Genomic DNA, 27477 nt, shown 5'->3' with positions numbered 1-27477 from the left:
CTGTTCCTCAGATACAGAGCTTGGGTTGCGCAAGAGAAAGTGAAATTCATCCCATTTACTTTCTCTGCAGGTGGAGGTGGATGAGTACCAGAACTATGAGAAGGCACTGGGAGCCCTAACCGAGGCGTACAAATGCTTGTCAAAGGCAAAGACACGCAGCCCCGTTGAGCAGGAGAGCAAACTTGCACTCCTCCACAGCAAGATGGCCCTGGTGAAGAGATTCATTCAGGCCCGGAGGTGAGAGGGAACAGCGAAGACTTCTGTGCATTGGGGATGCTGCACAATCTTTGTCAAAAGCATCCTGAACTTCTGCAGTTCAGGGGGCTCAATAGGAAAGAGGTTGTGAATGATAAGCTGGACACTCACTAGACTCTTGGGATCGGTCCCCCTCCCACTATGTCTGCTTCAGGCTGGCTTTGCGATTGACACAGCAGCCAGCCAATCGGAACTGTACACAACCCTGCTCTTATTCCTGGTGAAGAACAGAAGGATGGGGGCAGAGTCTTGGCAGTGTATGATGAAAACTCTGGTGTCTGTGAGTGGGGATGGAAACTTGTGTGCTTCTTGGCGCTTCAACTTGCCTGCAATCTATGTTTTCTGCTCCTTCCTTAGTCCCTTCTAAAATATTCCAGGAGAAAGGAAATACTACCGCTTGGAGCATGCGTGTATTTAGATTTCTATACCTGATAGGCATCAAACAGTTTTTCCACTAAGAGGCAAATGATGTAACAAAAGCTTTTCTCCCATAGCGCTTAGTGTCTGATGTTTCCCCTTCCTAGGCTTTATTCAGACGATCCCAAGGAGGCAGTAAGGCAGTGTGAGCTCCTCCTGGGTGAGCCAGACATTGACAGTGCCATCCGCCTGGGAGATGTTCTCGGCTTCCTGGTAGAACACCACCTACAGGTCCAAGAATTCCAGATGGTGAGTGGTCTAGGCTCTTTCAAGGGTCTTTCAAAAGGACAAGCCTCCTCGATAAGAAATGGGCAGACCCATTCAAAATATTCAGCACCACACAAGTGTTGTTCTTGTGAGATTGTATCACCACAGATAATATGTGGTGGTACAATTCTGCATACTATTTTGTATGCAAAATACAACAGAAGCATAATTGAATTCTTTCTTGCATGTATTTTTAGAACTCCCTACACACAGAGAGCTAGAATGTCAGGGAGCAGCCCTTCCCTGAAGTACTAGTTTTCTACCTGTGAGAATGGGGAATATTCAGGCATGCAGATCTTCCACTTACTCCAGTGATTCTTTTAGGAATGTGTAGGTCAGCTCTCAGAAGCACGAATGAAAAATAACTCACTAGAAGTGTAATGTCTAAACCAGTCCTGAATAAGATTATTATATAGTTGGATGGCAGGAGGTGGCAGTTCCAAATATAATTTATAAACATTATCATCAGGGAATCTTTCTTTGCTCTTACCAACACCTGGTGTGCGGGGAGGAAGGGGGGAGCCACAGACAAGCAGAGGAAACAATTGTGTTGAACCATCTGGAGATGCAATGATTCATTTGCTAAGAGCAGGAAGTGTCAGCATGACCTAGTGTAAAATAGGGAAGGCAGAATTACTGGCTGTGGGCAAAAGGAACTGCTGCTCTGGAACAGCCAGGTGCTCTCTAGTCACATGGAATTCAAGCAAAAATAAGACACTGCCTGGCAGCAAATCTGTTCTGCAGGCAGATCCTGCCGACTATTAGCCGTCTAATGCCAGGTTTCCCAACTAGTATTGCTGACAGTTCTGTAACATCTACCTATACACTGTAACATCTTTAAAAAGTCTGTCTCTTGGCTTCCAGCCCTTTAATGCAGGTTCTAGCTATATGAACATGAAGGAATACAAATTCTAGATATTATGGAGCCTTGGGAATCACTCATACAGCTAATGAAAACCAGCATCTCACAACCCTTCTGCTGTTGGTTATAGCTATTAGAAAACTCCTTAGTCAAATGCTGAAAACCTGTGGATATGGTTTCCCAAAGACAACTCAGATCTGTGGTTATGATTGCACTGTTCCAGTATAAGCAGATAACGGATTACAGTCTGAGCTTAAAATAGCTTGTCAGTGCCACAGTCACCTGGAGGTAGATTTTTTAGTTCATTTTACCATTCTGTTCATGTGAGAACAACCCTTGACTAGGACATACTTTTGTTCTCCCTAGGCCTACCGGTACCTAGAAGAGTTGCGGAAAAAGATTCCCTGCGTCAACCTCCATTACTACGTGAGCCAACAGACTGTGGAGGCAGTCCACAGGGGACTGGGCATTCCTCTGAGCCGAAACACTGCCCCAGAGAGGGTTCGTCACAACAGCATGGAGGAGAAAGGGGTGGAAGACGAAGTGGCTGATGAAGCAGAGGCTTCCTAAGCAGTCTGAGCTTGGCCCCTGTAACTTCTATTCCTGCACTGTTAGAGGAGAGCCAAAGGATTGCCTTGCCTCGTTTTATTAGGGGTAAATAGACTGGTGGGAAGCCAGTTTCTAAGCTATATTGTATGCTTGGCTTTTTCCAAGATGTTACGGTTTGAATGCACTGCCCAATTGTTGAGGTTTGTGCATCTCTTAGCAAGTTAGTAGTGGTAAACATGTATAGTTTAAGATAGCCATTTTTGTTTTTAGCCCACTTTCAGGTATTTTATTACATTTTTGAGAAACACAAATGTCTTGAGTAATTTTGTGTATCAGAAAAGATGAGAGACCAAGAGGTTTGGGCGAAAACATACCTTGATGTAAGCATCATAACACATTGTTTGAAAATCTGATGTAATGAAACAGAGCATCCAACATGACTTCCATTTTCCCTCACCCCACCCCCTTCTCCTCTTGGTTACTTTGCAGAAAATGAATCGCATTTAGTGCAAGTTGAGAGTGCGTTTTTTGCAGTGTGTGTGAAATAGTGCTAGGAGAAATGACTTCATCTGCTCCTGGCAGATGAGCCACATGACCTCTGTTTAGTGAACATCTTAGACTGAGTTAACAGCACTTTCGAGCCATTTTATCAGACCTGATCAGTCAATAGAGTCCTGCTGTGTTACCATTGGCTACTGTAGTCATGCACAAAAGTCAAACAGAAGTTAATGCATGATACCCAGTAAGGACCCAAAGTCAAAAAGAGCCCATGCTCTATCCAGAGCTCAGATGAGATGAACAACACACAGGTTCTAGGAGCTGGCGTAGATCCTTTCCTTTGCAACATACTCATATTAACCTGGTTCAAGAACACTGAGTAAATAGTCTCTCTGCTCCTGTCCTGGCTACAGTGTCAGCCTATGCACACACAAGTGTGTGTTTGCAGAAAAGCAGCAGTACCAGCACACCTCTCTACCAACAGACCAACAACAAATGCATACTCAACTACCCTCTGCTACCAAGCCCAGGTGTTAAGCTACCTATCTATGGCTTACAGCTCAGTGTCCTCCTTCCATTCCTGTCCTCCAAGCAAAGACAGGGCAGATTCTGAGCCACCAGCTGGACAGAGGGCAGGCAAAGGGCACCTCCATCATCAAGCCCTCCTTCACGTTTCAAGAGTTTTTTTCTTCAGGTTTTCCATCAGTAGCAGATTCTGCAGTGCCAAACTTCTGCAGTCACCATCTGGGTCCTTCTCTGCAACATCTGCAGAAAATAGGAAAAGACAGACAAGAGGAGAGGAAAGAATGGCTCGAGGAAATCCCTGTAAAGCATTAGTTGAACTGTCAAGTGTGCTTCAGTAAAGGAACAATAAAAGGAAGTTATCCCCACCCCAGCTCTCCAAATATCCAGCTTGTTTGATTTTAGACCAAACTTTATTTAGCAACATTTCTTTTTTACACAGTTACCCCGTGTAACCAAAACATCTCAGCACTAGGTGCTGGCAAGATAAAGTTGCAGCAGCTGTCTGTTTTCTTTAACCACAGGACCAAGTAAAGATTGGAGGAGTTTTAACACTGAGTAACTGAGGGAACACTGGAATGTGCTCTTTTTTTGGCTCAGTATTTCAGATTCTTTACCTCTAAACTAGTTTTAAAGGACGAATTTAAAGCCTGACTCCCACACAAACCCAGCTCAAGTTTACAAATCCACATTTTGCATAAAACTTTATGTAAAGTGGTGACTTCCATAAAGCCATTTCAGGCATGCACCTATCTGTGCGTGAAATAAATTTCTGCCCTCATACTCAGAGGTATGCTTCCAACTGCACAATGCAGCAACAATAAGCCACTTTGTACAGATGCATTTTTATCAACTGGCAACTTTATGAAACGAGGTATGCACTTCTTTGTACTGTGAAGCACAAACAGTCCTCATACCATACAGAAAAGTTAGCATCTGATGTGGCACTTGCATCATTCCTTGTCTTGAGCACTGTGCTATACGGCACATCAACTCGGCTTGCCGGTCTTGTTCTGGCTAGGCTTTTGTACCTTAAACAGCTGCAGACATATTAAGAATTGAGAAATGCAGCAGGCAAATCATTCCCTCCCCCCGACACACAGATGCCAGGACAGAATAAATTTCAGCTACTGAATTTTTGCTTGCTAGGCAGCAAATAGGCACTGTACCAGGGGGAGGGAGGGAGTGGCTGGCAGCTCTATATTTCTAACAGTCTTGCAAAGTGGAAATCAGGATGTCAGAGCAGAGGGGAGCCTGAACGAGTGGCGAGTCTGTGGGAGGAAATCCTGTGCGCACAAGCTAAGCGCTTGAAGCCCAGCACTAGGTCAGTCTGGGTACATGACTCAGATAGCCCCCCTCTATTTATAAAATGACAGAATGGAACACAGTTCTGAGGGCAGCCTGCGGTCCAAAATGATTAACATCAGCAGTTGCCCCAATGTAACAAAGGCTCATTTAACGAGAGAGTGTGCACCGTGGAAGCAGATGGCTAGCCCAGTAGAAGAAATAAAAGTCAAAACCTCTGTGCTATCACAATTTTCTAAACCACTAGCTCTTGCCTTCCCTTTCCATATGCCTATAGCGCTTCATGAGCCAGGCAACATGTTACCCACAAGGCCCAAGTTTCTAGTCATCATGGTTGGAGAGATGTTTAAATATGTGATGACTTTGCCCCTCCACACCTTGACTGCATATGCAAATCCTACCCTAGTCACATTGCACAATACTTTCCATCTGCGAAGGAGGATATGGGATTTTAGCACCAGCCCAGGAAGACTCTTCTCCACCTGTCCAGTTGCCCTCCTGAGCGTTATCAGTCCAAGACCACGCACCCCGTTTCCTTTCAGGCTAGCCTCAACTCATTGCTCAGCAGGCTACGCTCGAGGACAGCAAAAGCCTATTCCTCCACACATACCATGGCATGGGAAAAGAGGGAATCTTTAGGCTCCATGGCAGCCCTTTTCCCTTTTAAGGGCACAGATTTCTAGCAGCCAGTCCAGGGATCAAAGACTAGCTGTGTTGGTGTCACATCCTCTCCAGCTCCCGTGGGAAGCTCACTCTCAGGATCCAAATGGTGAGGGAAAGCAACCCAGGGCAGAAATGGGAAGGCTTCTGAGCTTATCTAGGACATGTGGCACTTGATTCCTGGCAACTCGCCCCTTCAGCAATGAAATCTGAGTCAGGCTGCATCAATCCTCGTGCATTTCTGGGCACGCAGGAGACGCTCAACTGCCCTCTCCTGACTGGAGACTGGTTGTATCCTCCTTTGCTTGGGGGGGGGGGTGAGCACTGAGAAAAATGGCCCAGTGGAATTCCCCACTTCCATACACCCCTCAGGATGATAGACCCATTCACATGACCAAACTGGCACACTGGGAACAAGGACAGAGAAATTCCAGCCTGGGATGTAGCTTCTCTGCCTCTCGCCAATATCAGATAGTGAGAGAAGGTTTGCCCTCAACACAACCGCTGCCAATGGCCTGCTCTCACAGTGACTTCTCACCTGCCAGCCAGGCTTGGGTCTCTAAAAGCTCCTCCGTCATGTCCTCCAGAAGGCACTCAGCAGGGACACTCAGGAGTGTGGAAGAGACAGATGACAAAAGCCCTTGGCGCACATATCTGCAGGGAAAAGGAGTGCCCTTGTGAAAGCCAGCAGGAAGGAATCTCATCCCTACCCAACTGATAACTGGTGGCCTTGACACCGCCTTCTGCTTTGCTAGCTTCATTTTTCTGCTGGAGTCACCAAACTGAATTGCACCTAGAGTTACCCAGAGCTGAACTCAGGAGATTTCTGTCCCACTCACAGCTTCTAGTTGCTCTTTGGAGCGTAAAGAACAACACCAAGAAAGCTGCTTTCCTAGAGTATGGGTGGGATGTCCCTCCCCCCTCCTTGGTTTTAATGTATCTACATGGGTTTTTTAATTTTATTCTTTTTGTGTGTGTGGAGAGAGAGAGGGAGAGAGAGTGCACAGGGCAAAACAAGACATAAAAGTGGAGGAAGAAAAAGGGGAAAAAGAACTAACACCCATACAAAATATTAAAAAAACCCAGAACTTACAAACATTACAAGATCATCAGTGTAGTTAACCTACACTTATCCTAATACATTTGTTTATAAAACTGAATTCAAAATATTGTTAAGTTTGTCCATAGTACGACTACGTTTATACACGATTTGTTCATGTGTTTGTCTGGTTGTAGATCACTTAGGAGTTGCCTTGCGCAAGAAAAAGCAACCAACAAATAATTTATTTAAATTTGTTTAAATAAATAGGGGAGATACTAATAAATTAATAATAATAATAATAATAATGACATATTCATGCCTGAGATTGCAGCACATTCACACATTGGAAAGTGTTGCTTATGAAAATGGCTGACTCGTTCAAGAACTTGAGGAGGGCAGTGTGACTTGAAATGCTCTCTTAGCCTCAGTTTTACTCAACCTGACTTTCCCTTTTTGTAGCTGTTTCTCTTCCCCACCTGGCTCTGGCATCTTGGTACTACTGGGGGGCCCAAAGGGCAAGAATGGGACGAAGAGAACAAACTCCTTCCCCCACTTGATTGGGTTCCCTGGCTTTGGGTGCAGAGGGACCCCACCACTGCCACCACAATGCTCACAAGAACTCACGTGTCTGCATGGAAGCGCAGGGTCCAGACAAACTCTAGCAGTGCCTTCCCCATCGCAGATGCTACCTGGAGGAGACACACAAATCAGGATCCATGGAAGATGCATTGCATGGATAGCCTCGGATATTTTGCTTTCTGAGGCAGAAAATCCAAATGGTAAAGATACAGTAAGCAAAGGCTGCAATCCCATAGTCACTTTCCTTGGAGTAAGCCCCACCAAACGCAATGGGACTTGCTCCTTTGTAGGCAGGAATAGAATTGTACTGAAAAGCCAATTTTATTTCAACGGTACTGCTGGCTATTGCTTGAGATCAGCAGCCTCCTCCGCTCTCCCTCAGAAAGTCTGCCCTGGATTCAAACATTAAGAGACCAGGAATGGAAACAGTGGCTCATCCACAACCGAAGGCACTACTGCTTTGTACCTGGGGGCGGAGGCAGGGGAATCGCCACATCCTGCAGGTGGAGCCTAGTGGGGGAAACTCGGCATGCACTGATTTAAGAAATATTGACATCCATTTTAAAAACTGAGCATCACATTTGAAATTTAAATAAACTGTCAAATTGTTTTTTTTATTTTATTTTGTGGGATACGTATTTATATCTCCCTATTGAACACATTGTTGGAGTTGCTTGCAAGGCCAAGGAATCTGGATTTATTTATTTTTTTAAATTACAAGTGACCCAATCAAAGATAAAGGACTCAGTCTTGGGAGGCCACTGGGTATGTTAGTGCTTGAAGAGTGGGAAGGCAACAGTGACTGAGAGCTGTGTCGAGAGTGGACATTCCATCCACCAGCATTCGCTAGGTCTGCTGGCTCTTGCTGCAGTTCTGAAACCAAGCAGCTTAGGCAGAATCCTGACAGCACCTGGCTTTTGGAGTTGGGGCAGGGACCCTGTGGCCCTCCAGATGCTCCCAGCCCCAGCAAGCATGGCTAGTGGTCGGGGAAGATGGAAGCTACAGTCCAGCAACATCTGGAAGGCCACAACTTTCCCACCCTGATTTTAGAGGGACAGAGGGAAGCAAACTCCCAGAGCCAGTGGTAATTACAGAGTGAAGCATGGAAAAGTGAGCAGCTTCTTCTGCCTTGAAACCAAAGGGTCTCTACTAATTCAGAGCCAGAATAGACCACACAGTTTCAAAAACTCCCTGCATACACCATGTGCTTCACCCCCTCACATCCTGTCTGCCAAAGCAAATGTTCACTGGCTCACTTTGGCAAAAGATGGGATGCCACAGCATGCCAAAAGCCAAACACAGGCAACTGTGTACTTCTCAGGTACTTTGGAAGGGCCTATCTAGTATCCTCACCACAGTGTTGACAGCGAAGTACATCAGAATTGCCAGGGTGTGTGTCAGCCGGGCCAAAACCAGGTGATCATCTCCCAAAAGGTCAAAGGTGGTCAGTGGCCTGGAAAGCAGAGAGGGAGAATGTTCTAACTGGCTCTGAAAGATGGTATCCTTCCCTACAACCCCCCTTAGGTTTTAAGATCAGCAAAGGGAGCCTCTTGGTAGCTCCACTGCCCTCAAAAGTTTTGGGAAGGGAGTTGGCCCAGGTGGGAGAGGGCGTTATCTGTGGCAGCTCCTAGGTTGGGGAATTCTCCCCCCCACAGGTGTATATATAGAACCTTCATTGGTTTCCTTTGTGTGAAGACACACTTCTGACACCTGATATACATGTTTTCCTGGGACAGCAATTTGTTCTATTTGTTTAAAAAATATTATTATTATTAATAATAATAATTATTATGAAGATGAAAGAGAAGGAGGAGAAGCAGCAAGCCTTAGTCTTAAACTGCAGCTCCCAGCTCCTATCATAATTGCTGTTTACAAAAAGCTGAGAACAGTTGTTCTCCATCAGGCACCCTCTGCTATTGCTAAAGAGAACCAAATTCCAGGAGCCAAGAGAGAGCCTTCTTTTTCAGAAGCTGAGCAAGAACAGACATGCAGCAATTCCAAAAGGAGCCAAGGACCTGGGTGCAAAGGCACCCTTTGGACATTTTTGCTGCAGCACTCCTGCAAATGAAAAGGTGAACCACAGTTTAGTCTTTTTAAAGAGTTTGGACTGTTCTGGCTCTTGGAGCTGTTGGGAGTGGCAAAATAAAAAGACAGAAAAAGTCCTGTACTCTGTTTAAATTAAACTACTTGTTTGTTTAAATATAAATGCCTGGTGCATTTATTAACATGGAATACAGACACACAGCCCAGCACCTACCAAACCTGAATCACACACCTGGTTGATTGCTAGCTTACTTTTTCTGCAATGAGATAAATTTCAGCCATGAATTTAATGGGTGCTGTTGCAGGAGATATTCAAAATGTATTCCATGCATGCCTCTGATAACACAACACAGCCCTAGGGACATGAAAATGCAAATGGCCTCACCTGTCGAAGTTCCGAAGAAGCGGGAAAAAGAAATGACCAGCAACTGGACCAAATCTGTTGGGGGCAGATGGTGGCTTTGCTTGGGACTGGCCCTGTTCCAAACAAAGTGAAAGGTCAGGCAGGAGAACCGTCACTAGCAAGTGAGACTTGACGAAGACCCCAGAAGAGGCTTCATGGATGCAATGTTTTGTTCCACTCTCCCTTAAACAGACCAATATGCTTTCCTTTTAGGACTCTCAGGGTCCCTTTCAATTCTATGATTCTATGAATTTCAGACATGCCAATCCAGATCCACGGTCATGCTTTGATTACTTGGAAACATAGTTAATCAGCTTAGCATCAGTTTTAAACGGCACTGGTGTCTGAAACATGAAATGTGTTGCCATTTGCCCGTAGGTAAGAAAAGGGAAGTTTCCTTTGAAATGCTTAACCACCATTGTGGTTAGCAATGCAACATCTTATGACCAAGTTCAGCCACAGACCGGGAAAGTATATCTATTTCTGAATTTCAGGTGGTATCAGCTTAACTCAAAATCAAGTGATGTCAGGGGTGGTGGTGATGTTTGGTGGTGGAGGGCAGGACCCAATCGTGGAATGTGATTGTACTGCATCACCTTCTATGGCACAGATCCGTGGGAGGGAAATATGGAGGCAATAAAAAATGGGAAATAGGACTGAAAGGTTGTCCTCCCTTGAGGTGACCATCAGAGGCAGGAGGCCCATCCCAGGATGAAAATAAGAATATGCTATAGCTTTTCTTTTCCTGGAACAAGGTGTGCCTTTGAAATAAAAATTATGCTAAGCGTTTCATTGCTGTGTTGACTGGCTCTTTAAGGCAAACAATCTCCATGCTGGAGTAGTGGTTCAGAAGGAGCCACAGGTCACCTGAGTTAATATAATTGTTAATTGTTACTTTGACCAGATCAGGGATAGAGCTCTCAAGGTGCTTCCACCAATGTAGTCCTATCATGAGAGATCAAGTACAGATCTATAATTTATAGACATGGAGGGTGGGGGTTGAAAGCTGAGGAGAGCCGACCAAACAAGACCCTAATAACATGGGCTGTTGTCTCTCCTGGGCTTAAGAAAGGAAGTTTCTATGAAGGCCTTCAGAACAAAGAGAGAATTCCTCTCCACATGGGGTAGGTCAATGTATGGCCCCTCCCATTATCAGAAGTTTGGGAAGCCTGAACTAAACAGAAAAGCATATTTCTTGAATGGAAGGGAGACCCTTAAGCCCTTGAACACAAGACCAGCTCATCTGTCTGCACTGATGTGCCCCTGCTGCAGCTCAAGGCAGTTTTGCATTTCCTGGCTTCACCTTTGCAAACCTTCTGGTCTTGCTTCGGATCCTTTCATCCACAACTTTTTGCCAGTCTGGAGAAGAGCTGTTGCTAGACAGGATCTGGATGCTGGGCTGTTTCAGACTAGGAAGCTGCTTTGCTTTAGGAGAAAAGGGCTGAGAGAGTTCCTGGGCTGCTCTGGCCAGCACCTGAGTGAATAGACAAGAAGTTGTCAGGCGCTTCTAGCCTGGAGGTGCAGTGCATTCCACTCACTTCATGAGGATAGCAAATATAAAACACAGAGCATCGTTCAAACTACAAGAAACCATTTACAACAGCAAAATAAGGGATGCGGGAGTCAGAACTTCACATATACACAACTTCATGGCAGAGGTGAGGGATGAACTGGGGAGCTTCCGACAGGTAACTCAGTCTCTTAGCTGCAATGCAACACTATCTCTTGCAAGGCTTGCTTATAATATGCTGGAAAAGGGCCACTTACATCCAGGATGTCCATACGCTGGCGGAGACTATAGTTCAGGGAGTAGAACTCAGAGGTCAGAAACTTGGCCACCTAGGCAACAGAAAACAAAGCTGAGTTTAGAGGTGTTCTGTGGCTCCTTAAGTCTTTCAAGTTGCCCCATCAATCTGGCAAGCTAGGGGCAGAGGAATAGACCGCTGCTGTTCCAGTGCTTCTGCCCATGGCTTTCCTGCTCCTTCCTAGCAAGATGCTTTCCCTGTCCACCTAGTGCAACCTTACCAATCTCCTCGTCTTACCAGCCCCTTAGCTGACTTCTCAAATGGCCCTCTCCGAGCCTGGCTAAGAAAGGCCAGCTGCAGATCCTCAGCCCCTGCAGTCAGAACCAAAGACAGCACAAGGACTCACTGGTGTTGGGTCTGTGACAGCGATGGCCACCAGAGCGCCTTGACGAAGCCCCACAAAGCCTTCTATGTAGCTCTTCTCGTCTAGATGCAGCAGGACCTTTGCCAGTTCCACGCTCACCTGCACAAAAATACCAAAGAGTGTATGTGTGTGTGTTTTGAAGTCTCAGCCGTTCAAGAGGCTTGATGTTTCAGGCAGGTCAAGTTGAGAGTCAGCTGGTCTCATCGGGTGTAATAAAAAGTTTGCAGGGAACAGATGACAGTCCCCCTCTCTTGCTGCCACCATGACACCCTAAGTTGGGTGTTCAAGAGATCACCAAGGTTGCCTGGACTGATTAAGCTGCCAATGAGCTTCAACGTATGTGCAGAGCAACTGGAAATCATCTAAAGCATACACCCCCAAACTTGGCCCTTCAGATGTTTTGGGACTACAATTCCCATCGCCCCTGACCACTGGTTCTGTTAGCTAGGGATGATGATGGGAGTTGTAGTCCCAAAACATCTGGAGGGCCGAGTTTGGGGGTGTATGATCTAAAGTCCTAACTGCGCCTCCCCCCCCCTCACACCCCAAATAGGCTATTTTGCCTTGGACAGCAAAGAAGTCAACTGCCGCCACCATAACTACAGAGAACTGTCATTGCCTTCGAATAGCAAAGGGGACCACCCTCCTGTATTTCTCACTCGTCAAGGGCAAGCCCCTGAGCCCCAACAAGTTCTCATTGGTTATTTCTAAAGCCGAATCAAGATCAAACCAAGAGGAATTTGCATTTACTTCTCGTGCAGCTGCCACGTTCCTTCGGATCAAAGTCTCCAGGGTGCTCATTGTGGCTTCATACTTGTCCGGATCTTCGGGACCAGTAAGGACTGAGATAAAGAAAAGATGAGAAGGAAGCTTGCATTTGACTTCCCAGTTGTCCAGTCAAGTTAATGCTGTACCAGGAATATATGTTACGCAGAAAGGTCATGCAATCATATGCTTTAAACTAAAAGATTTGGGTTTGCAAATAATTGTGGCAGTCTTTCATAGATAGGTCTGGGACAAAAGTAGCCAATGAGGTGCCTTCTAAAATTTGCTTGACTCCAACACCCATCACCCCATGAGCAATGGTTAGGGGATGATGGGAATTGGAATCCAGCCCCATCAGTTAGGCACCATGTTGACTTGCCCTAGTCTGGGAGGCAGAAGATAGTAAAGAAGTGCAGGAGGCCCTGAATAAGGCATAGAATGTGTCAGCCCAACAGAAAAGCCACAGGATGTTTCACAGGCAATAAATGTGTTTACTTCAACCAGGAAACACAACACATGCTGAGAGCATGTCCTCAGTTTCTTGGATGAAAGGTGGGATAGAAACAAACAAAACATCCCAGAAAGCTAGTTCACATGTCACACTAAACCATAGGCTTGCACAACTTGAACAACCATGATAAAGCCGCATGGCACATTTCCTCTCTTCCTCCAAGGAGTTCCCAAGCTTTTGCTTCTGTATTTGATTAACCACAGCTTGCTATGCTGTACAGACCAGAAACAGTGGTCAGTTTTAACTATGGTTAGTTTAAACAAGCCAGCTTCAGTAACTATGGTTTGAAGTTTGCTTGATTGAAACTATCCAGTTCGTGTCAGTCACAGTTTGCTGGTCTGGATAATGCAGTTAAGCAAAAGTGGAAACAAACACTTCCAAATTGTTTCTCCTGGTCAAATGAGAGGAGGGAAAGGGGAAGTCTGAAGGCCCATGGCTCACTGCGGCTCATTCTTACTTGCTCTTGTCATGCTAACTATGGTTTAGTGTGTCATGTGAACAATGCTATGGACTTCATACAGTCTTATCACTTACCTTCAATACAGTCTCGGATGTAGGTGGGAGCCTTGGTCTTCTTCAGTTCTTTGTCCTCTGACATGTCATACGGAACGAGGTCATCATCGCTGAAAAAGAAACAAATTTAAATTCTTCCTCAAATGAGCTTCAATTCATGCACACAGTGTGACGATCCCACATTGTCTATCTTCTTGCTTGGCAACAACATTTCCCCACATACCTATCAAGCTCAGAGTCATCCCCCTGGTCCAATCCTTCAGAAGCACCTGGCTGTTGTTTCACACTGGGTTTCGGAATAGTGCCTGGTGTCATGGCTGGTCTGCTGTTCCTGCAGCAGCAAAAAAAAAGTGCCTACCAACTGAGGGAAAAGTCTTGCTTATGCTGATAATAGGAAAGAGTTGCAACAGCAGGTGAAAACATAACTATTATGTAAACATGCTGCAAATTAGCCTGGGTTCTAAAAACGTCAGACGTTATGTCCTGAAACTCCACAAAGAAATAAGAAAACTGTTATGTAGACTAAAAGATCCCATTTGCACAGAATGCCACATCATGTTTTAGTGAGCTTCTCGGCTCATGTGATCTTTCCTTCCCCCACCCACCGCCCTCCTCTGGCAAGCCATGGTGAGAGGTCTGGGAACACCTGCTTCCTATTTTAAATCAAACACAGTTTATGATTACATTTGAAAGGGACAAACTGTGGTTAGCTTAAACCATGCTTTGTTGAAACAAGGTTAGATCAAACCAGTTTATAATCCTGGCTTATTCAACAAAGTGTATTTTAGCACCATACAAATTAACGCAGATTAGTTTTGAGCATGGTTTAGCTTAATGTGTTAAGTAGGCCAAAATCTCCAGCAGATAAAACAATGACAGAAAGCAGCCAGTGCAAGTTGAAGCTGAAGGAGTCTAAAGGTAACTTACCCAATGCTCTGGGAATCACTGTCAGGAATCTGCTCTGGCCTCTGAATCAGCAAGGTCTTTAAATCTCTGATCTCATCATCTTCTTCATACTAACACATTGAGATTAAAGCAAAACATTAAGATAGAATAAGGGGACTAATACACAGGTTGGCTCTTGCATAAAGGCAAGTGGCAGATGTAATTTGATTTACTAAGTCCATTCTTGGGATGGCGCTTGTTGTTTCACCTCAGAAACTGGTTGAAACAGGTTGACCCGCAAGGTTTGTAACAAGAGACAGGTGCCGGCTTAAAAGCAAGGCCAGACTCGACTAAATGTTGGTTGGATTCAGACATAACAGGAAACCACACTTTCCTGCTAAATGAATGAACAAGCCTCACACTTGCATACTTTCCCTCCCGGCCTCTTGTACAGCCACAAGGAGACATAAGGTTTTGCTTCCATTTTTGAAACAATCCACAGTTGCCCATTACAACCAGATTTGAAAGACCATGGTTTGTTTCAACTGTGGTTTCAGAAAAAAAGCCAGAATCTGAAGCCACAGTCTTGCAAACCAGTCCCCCAAGTTTGGACCTAACAAAGAGATGTTGCCTTTCTAAAAGCAGAAGCAAAAGTTTGCGCTCCCCTCCTGAGAGGCAAAGGCTCCTACAGACTTGTTCACATGGTGGGAAATGCTGATTTCCCATTATATTTAAACAGAACCATTCTCTCTGTCACACACACAAACATATACACACAACAATTTTAAATGGCAGAAGCTGGGACACAATACCAAAGGTATATTCCACTAGCATATTTAAAGGATTTTTTTCCCTGCCACAACCGAACACTGCAGAAAGTTCACTTGGCTGGCTCACCTGAAATTTCAGAGCAGGTCCTTCAGACATTATCCTGGCACTGACGCACTCGGCCACAACCATCCCTATATGGCGGATCTTTGGCAAGTTGCTGTCCAGGTGACACTTCATCCCTTCCATCATGACTGTGAGTAGCTCTGGAAGGACAAGCAGAAGGTGACCAGGCAAATTCAGCAAAAAGCACAATAGCCAGCTTGGACACATTTGGTCTGATGAGAGTTGTAGACCAAAAAACATCCGGAGGTCTCAAGGTTAGGGAAGGCTGCTGCAGGTGGACTATCCCACCCTATGCTGGGCCACTTCTCAGCTGATCTCTATTGGCAAGACATCCTACTGATCTCACCACATCTCAATAAACTGCAGTTTTATGACATTCACACCAAGATAATAGGTTCTATCCAATGGTGGTCCTGTGCAGAATAGTCCCACTGAAGAGAATGAACAGGGCAATCTTAGGCTTATTCATTTCAATAAGTATACTCTGAGTAAGACTGGTACCTTATACAACCAATTGCCGTGGCCACCCTGTGAGCATCTCCCAGGAAGTCACCCAGATTCCACCATGAAGATTTTGAGGCCCAGAGGCCCAAGATGCCAGCTTGGTCCTTTTCTCTCTCCCTTACCTTGTCTGTCGTTCAGTATTTCTGCTTCTTTCAGATGAGAGAGGCAGATCAGAATGGCCTTGCTGATGTACAGCTGCTGCTCCACTGGGGAGTGCTTCACGGCAGTGCTGCTTCCCCAGGTCTCCAGCAGCTCTTTCAAAACCTGTGTTAGAAGCCTGAATGTCGGGTTCAACATGTCATTCTGCCCCTGTCCCCACAAGCCTCCTTTTGGGCCTCTTAGCATAATAACCCAGCAGTGACCGACTCCCTTCGTCCACCAGAGGAGGCATCTTCACAGTAAGTGCCAATGAACCCAATTCCACTTTGTATGAGGGAGTCTTCTGCTGGAGCCAGACCTATGCCTCTTAAAAGCTTGGTTAAGATCTCTTGTCATCCCCTTTTTATCCAGAAGCAAAATTTCGGGGTGTAAAAGCTCCCCAATTACCAGCAGGGTCAAGGAGGAGTAAGATGTACAGAACCTCTTAGTCAAGGCACTTAGTCAATGTCTCGGGATCATCTGCCCTGTGCTTTACTAAGAAAGCTTTGCCCTGCATAAAGGTAAAGGTACCCCTGCCAGTACGGGCCAGTCGTGTCCGACTCTAGGGTTGTGCGCCCATCTCACTTAAGAGGCCGGGGGCCAGCGCTGTCCGGAGACACTTCCGGGTCACGTGGCCAGCGTGACGAAGCTGCTCTGGTGAGCTGGCACCAGCGCAGTACACGGAAACGCCGTTTACCTTCCCGCTATAAAGCGGTACCTATTTATCTACTTGCACTTAAGTGTGCTTTCGAACTGCTAGGTGGGCAGGAGCTGGGACCGAACGACGGGAGCTCACCCCGCTGCGGGGATTCGAACCGCCGACCATACGATCAGCAAGTCCTAGGCGCTGAGGTTTTACCCACAGCGCCACCCGCGTCCCTCATATTTGCCCTGCATATCTGGGCTGAATTGCCATCTGAGGCCTCCTCTCAAGGGTTGGGCTCCAGGGAGACAGTACCGCCAGTGTGTGCAGAGCTTGCTGCTTGGGCTCAGGATGTCTTGGGAGAAAGGGCTGTGTGTGTGTCTTTCTTTGCAACAGTCCCAGCTACAACCCCCCTGCCCTCCAGATGGAGCAGCCAGAACACAACATTCTCATCAATCTGCTGGAAGGAACACATGGCTGCATCTGCAATCCCACCAACTTTTTCAGTCGGTTAGTGATTATCACCTCCTCTTCCCACCCTAGCAAGCTAAACCAGAAGAGGCGAGGATGGAGAACCCAACTTGGTTTCAGTGCAGTGGTGCTCCATCAACATCTAATATTCCCCAGAACTAGAAAATCCTCTCTCGCACAGGATATTCAGCATCTTGTGTCAAGTGGGAGAGCCAACCTTATGAAAAGATCTCATCCACTGACAAGAGAAAGGCCACTCTGAAATGACCACCCATTTATCTCACTTTTAAACCTTTCGTTTGTTAGCACACTGAAAAGGAGTGAGACACAGGCTGGCAAGATCAGTGGCTCTGGGGTCACTCTTCTTTCATTCTAAGTTAGTTCTGATGTGTTTTTATTACATTACACATAACAGGGCTGGGAAGGTGCTCCTATGATCTCTACCAAGTTGCATGTTATCTCTCTCACACATATATAGAAATACATTTTGCTAACCGTCGCCCTGCTTACCTTGATCAGTAAGAGACGCCGCATGTTGTCCAGGGCTAGATAACCAAGGAGGTTCTGGAGCACCATAGTCTGTATTAATGAAACCACAGAGCTCATATGCATGACAAACAATGGAAATCACAGCAGATCCTTTGAGAAAGGAACAAACTCTCTCAATATCTTCTGGTAAGCTATGAACTATAAACCAAACCGGGTGACCTACTATTCAGATCATTATATGGGAATAGGAACTTGACCATGAATGTTCAAGGTGGACTAATTTGTTGTAATTGTAAAATTTACAAATATGCTCAGTATACCATTACGATATGCATTGTGTTGATATTATAAAAGAAAAACAGTAAATGCAATTTACAGGTTTACGGTCAGAAAGCAGGATGGCAGGGTTATTTCCTTAAACCAGGGTTAGCCAATGTGATGTCCTCCTGATGCTGCTGGCCTATGTTTCCCCAAACCTGCCTCAGAAGGGGCACCCTGAAACTTGTACTTGCAAGTCCAAGAGCACAAGCACCGCAACATCACAACTTGTAAAAACACAGGTCACCCATCTTAGACACAGCATATAATGCCATCCCAACAAACATGCTTGCCTCCTGATTAATGACATCCAAGGACTCTCACCGGATAGCTATACTGAAGCAGCAGCATCTTCTGGGTCATCACAAATTGAGCCTTCTTGCTTTTGACAACCAAATTCCCCAACAATCGTGACAGCACGGCAGGTCTAGCAATACAGACAAAGCAACATTTCAACCATGAGTGTCTTTTTTCTAAATCAGTGCTGTTTTAAAATCACAACTGGATCACAACATTAGACGATTCACAAATAGAAGTCTGGAATGTATTGGCAAAGCAAGATATGCAATATTCAAATTCCCCTCCTATAAGGGCAGATAAAAGCAAGAGAGATGTCTCTCTGCTCAAATCTAATATGTCTGAAAGACCAGCCTCTGCCTAACCAAACTTTTAAGATTCTTTTCAGCTGCTGTATTGGATGCTCCCACTGAATAAAGAGAGATGGACAACCACCAGAGAGAAGGCCTTTTTGGTACTGGCACCTAGTAATGGAACTCCCTTCCCAGGAAGCCTTGCCTGGTGTCATCCCTGTGGACTTTTCAGTGCCAGGTAGAGACCTCTCTCGTTACCCAGGCCACCTAAACAACTTATATTGCCAGGTTCTCTCCAGTTTTTAAGTCTATGTTTTACATCTTGGAGATGCTATGACCTGTGTTTTTCTTGTAGTTATTTCAGTTTATATTTTAACGGTCTTATATTCAGCTTGTTTTAAAGAGTCATTTATTGTAAGTTGCCCAAAGGGCTATGTTTTATGAGGAGGCATACAAATAAATAAATAAATGAAATAAATAAGCCTTCCTCCTTTTCAAACTTCAACAGCTAAGCAGGCTGAAAGGAAATCTAATTTGTATTGCAGGGGGAACCATTTTCAACTGCTGCAAGGATACAAGGAGGCATGGCATGCGCCCATCGTTCCACGCAGAGGTTTGGCTACTTACCCTGCTGCTGCCTGAACAAAGCCACAGACCACAGGTTCCACCCAGCGATCCGGCACACTCTCCACCAGTCGCCAGCATATCCTCTGCCAGATGCAGTCAGACTGGGTACGATCCGTCAGGTGGGACACCAACACGTTCAGGATTTCTTCTGCATCCCAAAAGAAGAAGAAAAGGAGTTGCTTTGAAATCAGAAAGGGAAGAACAAACATCCTTTTTACTTCCTTATTTATTTATTTATTTTGGCCAGTAGTTAAGATAATTTGGGTGGTGGGAAGAGGGGGATCTTTCCTGCTGTTCTTCGAGAAGGAGAGCTTTTAAAAACATTTTTATAAGAATGCCCTTCGCACATCATATAAGATTGTTTGTCGCCACTGTAAACCATGGCATTATATATTCCTTCCATTGCATTGTTCTTTAAAAGTCTGCCTCCTAGTGGCTGAAAAAGGGATAACAGCTGCCTTTTCTTAAGCAGTGCTCAGTCTTAAGTGTTCAACATGTCTGTTGAGATCAAGTCATTTAAAGAGAGACATAGAATACGAAAGAAAAATTGGTTATCAAACCAATGCTCCCTGTTTATCCAGCATCCAGTTCCTCTTCCAGGCCACCTGCCTGGCTGTCCGGGTCATTTATAAGTTAGACAGTTTCTAAGAATTCATCATAGCAGAGGTGGCTAACCTCCAGTCTGGGGGAAGGAATCACATGAACCCAAGGTTCACTGCAGCTCATGCACGCCACAATAAACCATGGTTTAGCTTTACCAGGTAACTTGATTATGTATTCCAGCTGTTTTTCCTGTCTCTTCCTCACGTGGTTTATTGTAATGTGCAAGAGCACCCAATGACTTTTCACAAGCCATGGGGTGGGGGAGCAGGGAAAAAGAGGGCAAGTCAGCAGGAACAGAAAATCAAGTTATCTGGAAAAGCTAAAAGCTCTCCGTGGATTAACCCTTGGAATTCTCTCCTCAGTGGCCCAAAATCATCATTTGTTGTTATTATTAACTAACACTATTATCAAGTTGCTTAAATTTCCAGGTTCCAGAGACTCCAGCCTCCTCATAAGACAATAATCTTCACAGAGTTGTAACTTGAGAGGCTAAATACCTTTTACGATATGGTGTAATTTCTTACACTTCATTAGGCACATACACGTAAATCTTCAGAACGAGTGTGACTGTTTTTTTGTGAAATGAGCTCCTGTGATATGCCAAGCTTGGGGACTTTGTGCATAAAGCAGTTGTAGGGAACATGCTCTGTACTCATAAGGTCCCAAGATCAATCCCCAGTTCAGGTAACAGGACTGCGGGAGAAAAATCTGCCTGAGACCTTGGAGTGCTGCTGACAGATTGCTAGGCAGAGCTAGATCGACCAATGGTCTGACTCAGCATAAAGCTGCTTCAAATGTTCATATGAACCACACTAGGTAAAGGTACCCCTGCCCGTACGGGCCAGTCGTGTCCGACTCTAGGGTTGCGCGCTCATCTTGCTCAAGAGGCCGGGAGCCGGCGCCGTCCGAAGACACTTCCGGGTCACGTGGCCAGCGTGACGAAGCAGCAGCTGGCGAGCCAGCACCAGCGCCGCACACGGAAACGTCGTTTACCTTCCCGCTATAAAGCGGTACCTATTTATCTACTTGCACTTGGGGGTGCTTTCGAACTGCTAGGTGGGCAGGAGCTGGGACCGAACGACGGGAGCTCACCCCGCCGCGGGGATTTGAACCGCCGACTTTGCGATCAGCAAGTCCTAGGCACTGAGGTTTTACCCACAGCACCACCCGCGTCCCACATGAACCACACTACCCGCTGCAAAACTCTAACCAGCCTACATAGGAGTTCTTTGAAGCATCATTACATCAAGTGATAATCAGTCGCTGCAGTTAGAGTGACAGAGCAGAGAGAAAGCAACTTTGAAAGCAGGCATGTTGAAAGGAAGTTATGGCTTACTGAAAGCTTTAAAGAGCACTCACTTTGTCTTCCATGCATGCATACCTTCCCTAGCACCTGGGACACAAAGGAGATTGAGCAATCCAAGCCACCTGGAATACAAGAAAAGCCACATTAGTCGATGGATCTGTCAGATCACAGAACTGAGACTGAAGCTCCAGCTGCAAAGCTTCCATGAAGATGGACAGAGCACTGGCATAGAAGTGGAAGTCCTCAGGGGAAGTCAATAACCTGGAGCTATGTATTAAAAAATCAAAAAATTGTCCAGTAGCACCTTAGAGACCAACTAAGTTTGTTCTGGGTATAAGCTGTCGTGTGCATGCACACTTCTTCAGATAAAGCTTATACCCAGAACAAATTGTTAGTGAGCTAAACATGAAGAATGAAAGTGGGTCCATGCAAGTGAGGATGACAAAGTCCTTTCAGAAGAATAAAACTCACTACTCAATGAAAGCCTCGTTTTGAGGTTTGAGAGAAGCCAGCTCTGCACAAAACAGCCTTTCAAGGCTAGGAAAACTAATCCATTTCTGTAAGATCACGAACGACCACAGATCCAGCTGATTACACAGCAAACCACTAAGGCCCACCCCCTCCAGGGGTGCGGGGAACGTTCCCCATCAAAAACTCCAGAGAGCCATGGCTGGTCAGTGTACCCTGAGATAGATGCAAAGCACCATCTGCATCACTGGCACAATATAAATCAATAAACTACTGTATACCTGCAAAAGATTTTTTGAATTCTCTAGGCCTAAGACTCACACTGACAACAATGGGATTTAAATGTGCTTTATTTTGGTTGGACTGCACACGCACGCATACACACACACACACACACAACCTTCTGCCTTTAATTATTCACATGCACCTAAAGATATACAGGTGTCCGATTATTATTTTAAGTAACAATGTAGTTTGATAGCTGTGATCACTGTGTTGGCATCAAGAAATACAAATATAGTTTATTGGACCAAGTTCAGTTTGTAAGTTTGGTCTTCACAGAGCTCTTCATCAAGCAGTATCTAGACAAAAAATTATCCACAACAAACAATTCTTAAAAAAACAAAAACCTCAAAAGTATTTGAATACTCCTACAATACCAATGTAGGTTCAAAGTTATTGTTTTGTCTAGTGCTCAAATTACAGGCAGTCAAATGGGGAGAGGCTTCCTCCACCCTAACTTTTGTGTTGGGTTCCCTTTGCTTCCATTTTAAAAGACTAAGGGAGGACATGATTTGGTCCTCTACCTCTACTCAACGGTCATTAGCTAGGATCCTTCCCGTTTCTGTAACTATGTACCTGGCAGAGGACAGCAATTTGGTCTTCAGCTATGCATTGCTTGGTTTGGTTGAGACCAGCCATCCAGTTTCACCTGTGTTAACTGCTTTATTTGGAAGACAAGAGGCAAAGTCTGGCCCCTTTATATTTTCTGACACCTCCTTAGCTATTGTTTCCCAAAGGTTGTGGGGAAGCCTGTCGTTTGGCTAAACGTGGGAGGAAGCAGGGGCAAGTCTTGCAGATTTCATTAAGGGTCCTCTTCCCTTCCCTCTGCCCTCCCCTAATTTCAGAACTGGTTTTAAATGTTATTCTTAGCCATGGCCTGTCAGTGCAGCAGCAGCAGCAGCAGATGATGATCCTGTGAAATCTCACCTCGCAGTGAATCAGAGATCCTCTCCAGCACCTGGACCATCTCCACACCAAGCAGCGGGAAGTAGTTTTGGGGGAAGAAGACAGGCCGGTTTTCTCCCTGGAGCTTGTTGCCTAGGTGATCCGGGAGACAGGCCACCTTATTGAGGATGGCCTCCTGTAGCACTGAGGGGCCAGCTTGCGTTTGTTGTTTGCAGACTTCCCACATCAGAGCAGACAGTCCAGCTCTCTGCAGGAACTGCTCCAGCACATCGACGACTTTATTCAGACGGAAACTGGGCCTGCATGGAAAGGTATTTTTCTGCCTTTTTTCAATTGATAAGGAAAAAGCAATTCAACAGATAACATCATCACCTGCAATTCTGGTGGTTGTTTTTTATACAACACTTTTCTATGATTCCTGGTTGTGGGCAAAGACTTGAAAATGTATAAGCAATGCTTATTGAGGACTCACAGATGTCCATCAAGCTGTTTTAGAATCACAGAATTTTGGGTGTATCCAACATTAGTCTTACTCAAAGCACACCCATTGAAATCAACTAAGGAACATCAATTTCTGTTAGCTACCACCTTTAGAACTGGAAGGAATTTTAAAGGACATCGAACACAACTACAAGAAAGAATTGTAGCATCCTTGACCAATGGCAGTTCAGTCTTCCTCCAAACATATCCACACCACAATTATTTCCACACACTCACCCCATAACTCTTGTATAACTCCTGCAACCACACATCTCCTTTCTTTGAACCTCAGGATGATATCCCTTACTAAGGGATTCAAAATTCTGTGAAGCCCAAAATAATGCACCTAAGAATGTGTGAATTAGGCAAAATAGTCAAGTCTACATTGTTTTCTAAAGGGGAATTTTTAACTTTTTGTGGTGTAGAAATTGTATTCGTGGTATAAAACTATGATCAATCATGATAGCAACTTTTGCAAAGTGAGAGGTAAAATAAAAGCATATTTGGGTTCTGTCCATGCAGTACTGTATATTGAAACAATTATCAGGTTCAGAAATAACACTAAACTACAGTTCATTATTAGGAAAATGAGTCTTGGGATCATGCACTTTCTCCTTTTCTCTACTTCTTGGCATGAATGAGAAGATCAAAAGCCTTTGCTTTTGTTTTTTGGAATGAATCACAATCACCTGTTATTTCTAAACACGTGAACTATGGTTTGCACTAACAGCAGCTAGTTAAAAAACATTGTTTTGAGTCTTGTTTGTTTTAAGTAACCTCAGTTATTAAGTTAGAATATACAGGGATCTGTGATTAGTTTTAAAGGGAAAGGAGAAGCTTTCGATCTTCTCATGAACACTTCTCATGAAAAGGAGGGCACATGAGACAAAGATTTAGCCATGTTCATTGTCATCATGCAAAACCAGGCTATAGAGTTATGTCTGAATGCAGCCAATGACTCAGTTCAGATGTTATGCCAAACCATGGCTGAATGATTAGGCACACCCTCAGCCCCTTGGCATTGCCTTCCATCTATGGCTTGTGGCAAACTACCGTATTTTTCGCCCTATAGGACGCACTTTTCCCCTCCAAAAATGAAGGGGAAATGTGTGTGCGTCCTATGGGGCGAATACAGGCTTTCGCTGAAGCCTGGAGAGCGAGAGGGATCGGTGCGCACCGACCCCTCTTGCTCTCCAGGCTTCAGGAAGCTCTGCTCAACCCTCGGGAGCTGCACCGGGCTCCGGAGGGTTGCGCAGAGCTGCCTGCGCTCCCGGCCTTCCCGCAGCTCCGCGCAACCCTCAGGAGCTGGACGTGAAGCTGCGCCGGGCTCCCAAGGGTTGCGCAGAGCTGCCTGCATTCCAAAGCCTCGGGCGCGCTGAAGAGCGCGCCCGGGCTTCGCGCAGCTCTCCGCAAGCCTGGGGAGACCTGCGCGGCTCCCTAGGCTTGCGGATAGCAGGCTGTTCTGGGGGCTGGGGGAAGCTCGGGCTTCCCCCGCGCCAGCCCCCTGCCTGGGGAGGAAATTTTTTTTTTTCTTTATTCCCCTCCCCCCAAAAAACTAGGTGCGTCCTATAGGGCGGTGCGTCCTATGGGGCGAAAAATACGGTAGTTTGCCCTTACATCCAAACTCAGAAACTACAGTTTGTAATTGCCTTGAAACCTAAGATGGGCAAACAGACTCAAACTAGGAGGGAGAAGACACAGTGCATGAGCACATAGCTTATTCCATGCCAACTCACACAGCACCAAATAATGCATATTCGAATCACACCTGAACTGAGCCTACAAGTGGGATTTAAAAAACACACACACACTCCTTTGCATATGCATTTTGACTTTTTGGAATCCTCCTTCCCACTGCAGCTCAAACATTACTCCAAAAAGCTGCTATGAAATGTTAGTGGCATCTGATATAGTGCGAGACAGCTGTCAGAAATAAAAATCAGCAGTCTCCCTATATGTGCGAAAGTGCTTTTAGCACTGGGCTCTTTGGATTCAGGCCTCTAAATTGAGAGCATCCTAAAAACAAAATAGTTTTAGAATTAAAGATCACAGCACAGTAGCCATGCTTACGCTGTAGAAATGATGGTGTCCAAAAGAACCATAAAAGTTTGGTCTGCTGGTCCTTCCAAGAAAAAGCAATCCCATAACTCCTTATCTTCATCTGATTGGAACTGCTCCAGCCAATCAAGACTCAGGTTACTGATAAGACACTGCAGAAAGGTAGTAAAATGATTGCGAGTAAATTCATCTTTCTCTTTCATGGAGGGTGGATTTTCAGTTCCACCAAGGTAGCTCTTAATTGTCCGCAAAGTCTCACAGATCTGGGCTCCATCTCTGGAAACAGATAGGGTGCCAATTGCTTCTTGTACTATATGGCGAACTTGAAGCAAGTCAGAATCCATTTATCCTGGTCACTTCTGGAAAACAACAAGGAAGTCGATAAGTAATACCACCAAGGTTGGAGAAAGTAGAGCTGCTAATTACTATCCCCTGAACAGAAGGAGTGGAAAGGGTCATGGCTCAGGGGTACAACTTCTGCACTGTATGTGGAAGGTCCCAGATTCGATCCCCAGAATCTCCAGGTAGGGCTGGGACAGACTCAAAGTCTGAAACAGTGGACAGTTGCTGCCCATCAGTAGAGAATAGTGAGCCAGATGGACAAATGGTCTGACTTGGTACCCTTGAGTTACTTGGTGGAAAATATAGTAAGTAATAAGAACCACCAACATCCTGACCTCCTTGTGGGAGCGGAGATTTTAAAAACCTAAATAAACATGCAAGTACAAAACTTCAGGATGCTCCCACCTGTGTAGGTATTGTGTGGGCCTAAGGGAAACTTCAGACTAAGCCTGCAATTCTCTATCTGCTTACCTAGGAATAAGCCCCAGTGAACTCAGTTTTGAGTAGACACGCATTGGTTTAGCACCGCAGCAATGAGTCTCATGGCACCTTAAAGACATAACAAATTTATTATAGCACAACCTCAGAAAGCCCCTCACGAAATGGGCTGCCGACCACAAAAAGCTTAAGCCAAAATACTGTAAACGCGTTAAGTATTTAAGGAGCCACAAGATTTCTTCGCTGGGTTTTGCTTTTGCTTTTTGCTGCTGCAAAAGACTAACACGGCTGTTGCTCTGGAAATTACCGTAACGCGGAACCCAAGACACGTCTACTCGGAAGTAGGGCTCACTGAGTTCAATGGGGCTTAATCCCCACGCTGATGTGTAGAACAGGACCGCCCGGCGTGAGGGAGAAACGCCTCAGCCCCTCGCTTCCCGCCTTTAGAAGTTCCCACCTTCTCGCCTCGCCCCCCCCCCCCGGCGAGGCCTCACCAAGGGCAGAAATGATGCCACGGCTAACAGCGACCCCCAAGACACACTCCAGGCATGTGGACCGGAAACCCAATCAAGCCGGTGAACCTCAACCGGAAGTTCGTGTGTGTGTGCGTGTCATTCTAGCTTTTGCTTCGCGCTCTCTATGGTGCCTAATTGCGGCGGAACCGCCAGTGGCGTCGCTTTTTACCGTAAGTTTATCTCTGTGTGTTGCGCTGCCTTTTCTCTACGGTCCGTCCTCAACACTCCGGGCAAAACGTTGGTCTAAAGAGCAGCAGCCGATTCGACGCTCCTGTCTTATGTGCGGCCGCCTCGAGCAGAGCCTGTCGAATCTGCTGATATTTCTTACAACCCTTCGCAGCTCTCGCGCTCTCCCGGTCCGCCCCCTTTCTCTTCCGCCCTTCTTCTTAAAGAGACAGTAACGATAAAGTTTCTATAGTCCCAGAGCATGGAAGAGGGCCTGTTTTTAAGACTCTGGGAGGTGTTACATCCCGAATCTGGTTTCACTGTTGGGCTGAATTTTATTTATTTATTGTATTCATACTCCATTCTTTATCCAAGGATTTTGGAGGTTGGCATGTATGTTCATCCCCCTCCCCGTTTTTATTCTCACACCAATCCTGTGAGGTAGGTTATTGAGTTGGCCAATAATACCCAGAGAGCTTTGCAGCTGAACAGGAAAGTGAATCTTGCTCCCTGGGATCCTACCTAATCTAATACTCTTAACCACTACCCCAACCCTGAAATCTGTCCCAAGACTTGCTGACTGTCTTGAGCACCAGCCCCTCATCTGGCTCTTCTAAAGTGGCCTTGCCAGTTGCATTTTTATTATTTTTAAAAAAGTAATTAATCAGAATGGAACATTTAGCTCATCTTTGAAGTCACCAAGCTCCTGCAGAACCCTTTTTACATCTTGCAGTGGTGTAGCCCACTCCCCCTTAATCATGGCCTATAAGGCAGAAAATGAACCCCTCTGGCAATCTTATTTTGTTTCAGGGGAAAACAGAGGCTCCCATGATGACAGGTTGTGCTTCTGGAATGGCTGCTTCTAAGCCAGAGAGTAGCTCATTCTGTAGAGCAGGAGTCTCTTAATATCAGGGTCATGGGTTCAAGCCCCACATTGGGCAAAATATTCCTGCATATTTTGGACTAGATGACCCTCGTGGTCCCTTTCCAAATCT

At 45.5% G+C, this 27477-nt stretch overlaps 2 protein-coding genes across 8 annotated transcripts in view; one reads left to right on the top strand and one right to left on the bottom strand.

Moving 5' to 3' along the window:
• IFT140 (intraflagellar transport 140) overlaps positions 1 to 2811 on the top strand; it is an 83343-nt gene extending 80532 nt beyond the window's left edge. Inside the window, exons 28-30 of the mRNA XM_053364706.1 lie at positions 71 to 237; positions 780 to 921; positions 2168 to 2811. Of these exons, the coding sequence (XP_053220681.1) occupies positions 71 to 237; positions 780 to 921; positions 2168 to 2371 (513 nt within the window). The 3' untranslated portion in view covers positions 2372 to 2811. The remainder of the gene's footprint in view (positions 1 to 70; positions 238 to 779; positions 922 to 2167) is intronic.
• A 170-nt stretch (positions 2812 to 2981) lies between these two features.
• Positions 2982 to 26602, bottom strand: TELO2 (telomere maintenance 2). 7 transcript variants are annotated; one of them, XM_053364713.1, is made up of 21 exons: positions 26487 to 26602; positions 25035 to 25381; positions 22506 to 22783; positions 20882 to 20950; positions 18920 to 19067; positions 18027 to 18129; positions 17406 to 17474; positions 15766 to 15907; positions 15143 to 15279; positions 14288 to 14376; positions 13584 to 13691; positions 13382 to 13470; positions 12322 to 12413; positions 11554 to 11670; positions 11170 to 11241; positions 10706 to 10876; positions 9385 to 9476; positions 8310 to 8409; positions 7002 to 7066; positions 5874 to 5989; positions 2982 to 3613 (listed from the first exon to the last, which is right to left on the bottom strand). In XM_053364713.1, the coding sequence occupies exons 2-21, from the start codon at positions 25364 to 25366 to the stop codon at positions 3516 to 3518; spliced, it is 2487 nt and encodes an 828-aa protein (XP_053220688.1). In that variant the 5' UTR covers positions 25367 to 25381; positions 26487 to 26602; the 3' UTR covers positions 2982 to 3515. The 7 variants fall into 7 exon arrangements, with proteins under 7 accessions (XP_053220688.1, XP_053220685.1, XP_053220686.1 ...); XM_053364710.1 differs by lacking the exon at positions 26487 to 26602 and adding an exon at positions 26297 to 26421; XM_053364711.1 differs by lacking the exon at positions 26487 to 26602 and adding an exon at positions 26110 to 26268.
• Between the last annotated feature and the right edge of the window lie 875 nt (positions 26603 to 27477).

The sequence above is a fragment of the Podarcis raffonei genome, chromosome 14 (genome assembly GCF_027172205.1).
Source record: "Podarcis raffonei isolate rPodRaf1 chromosome 14, rPodRaf1.pri, whole genome shotgun sequence".
Lineage (NCBI taxonomy): Eukaryota > Metazoa > Chordata > Lepidosauria > Squamata > Lacertidae > Podarcis > Podarcis raffonei.
Note: the sequence above shows the minus strand (reverse complement) of the source record. Positions and strands in the feature narration are given on the sequence as shown.

Coding starts and splice junctions, on each gene's coding strand:
- TELO2 (XM_053364713.1), bottom strand. CDS start 25,366: ATGGATTCTGACTTGCTTCAAGTTCGCCATATAGTACAAGAAGCAATT. Junction 13,692..14,287: donor AGTGATTCCCAGAGCATTGG/GTAAGTTACCTT, acceptor TTGCTGCTGCAG/GAACAGCAGACCAGCCATGA. Junction 5,990..7,001: donor CTGCGCTTCCATGCAGACAC/GTGAGTTCTTGT, acceptor TTTTCCCTGCAG/ATATGTGCGCCAAGGGCTTT.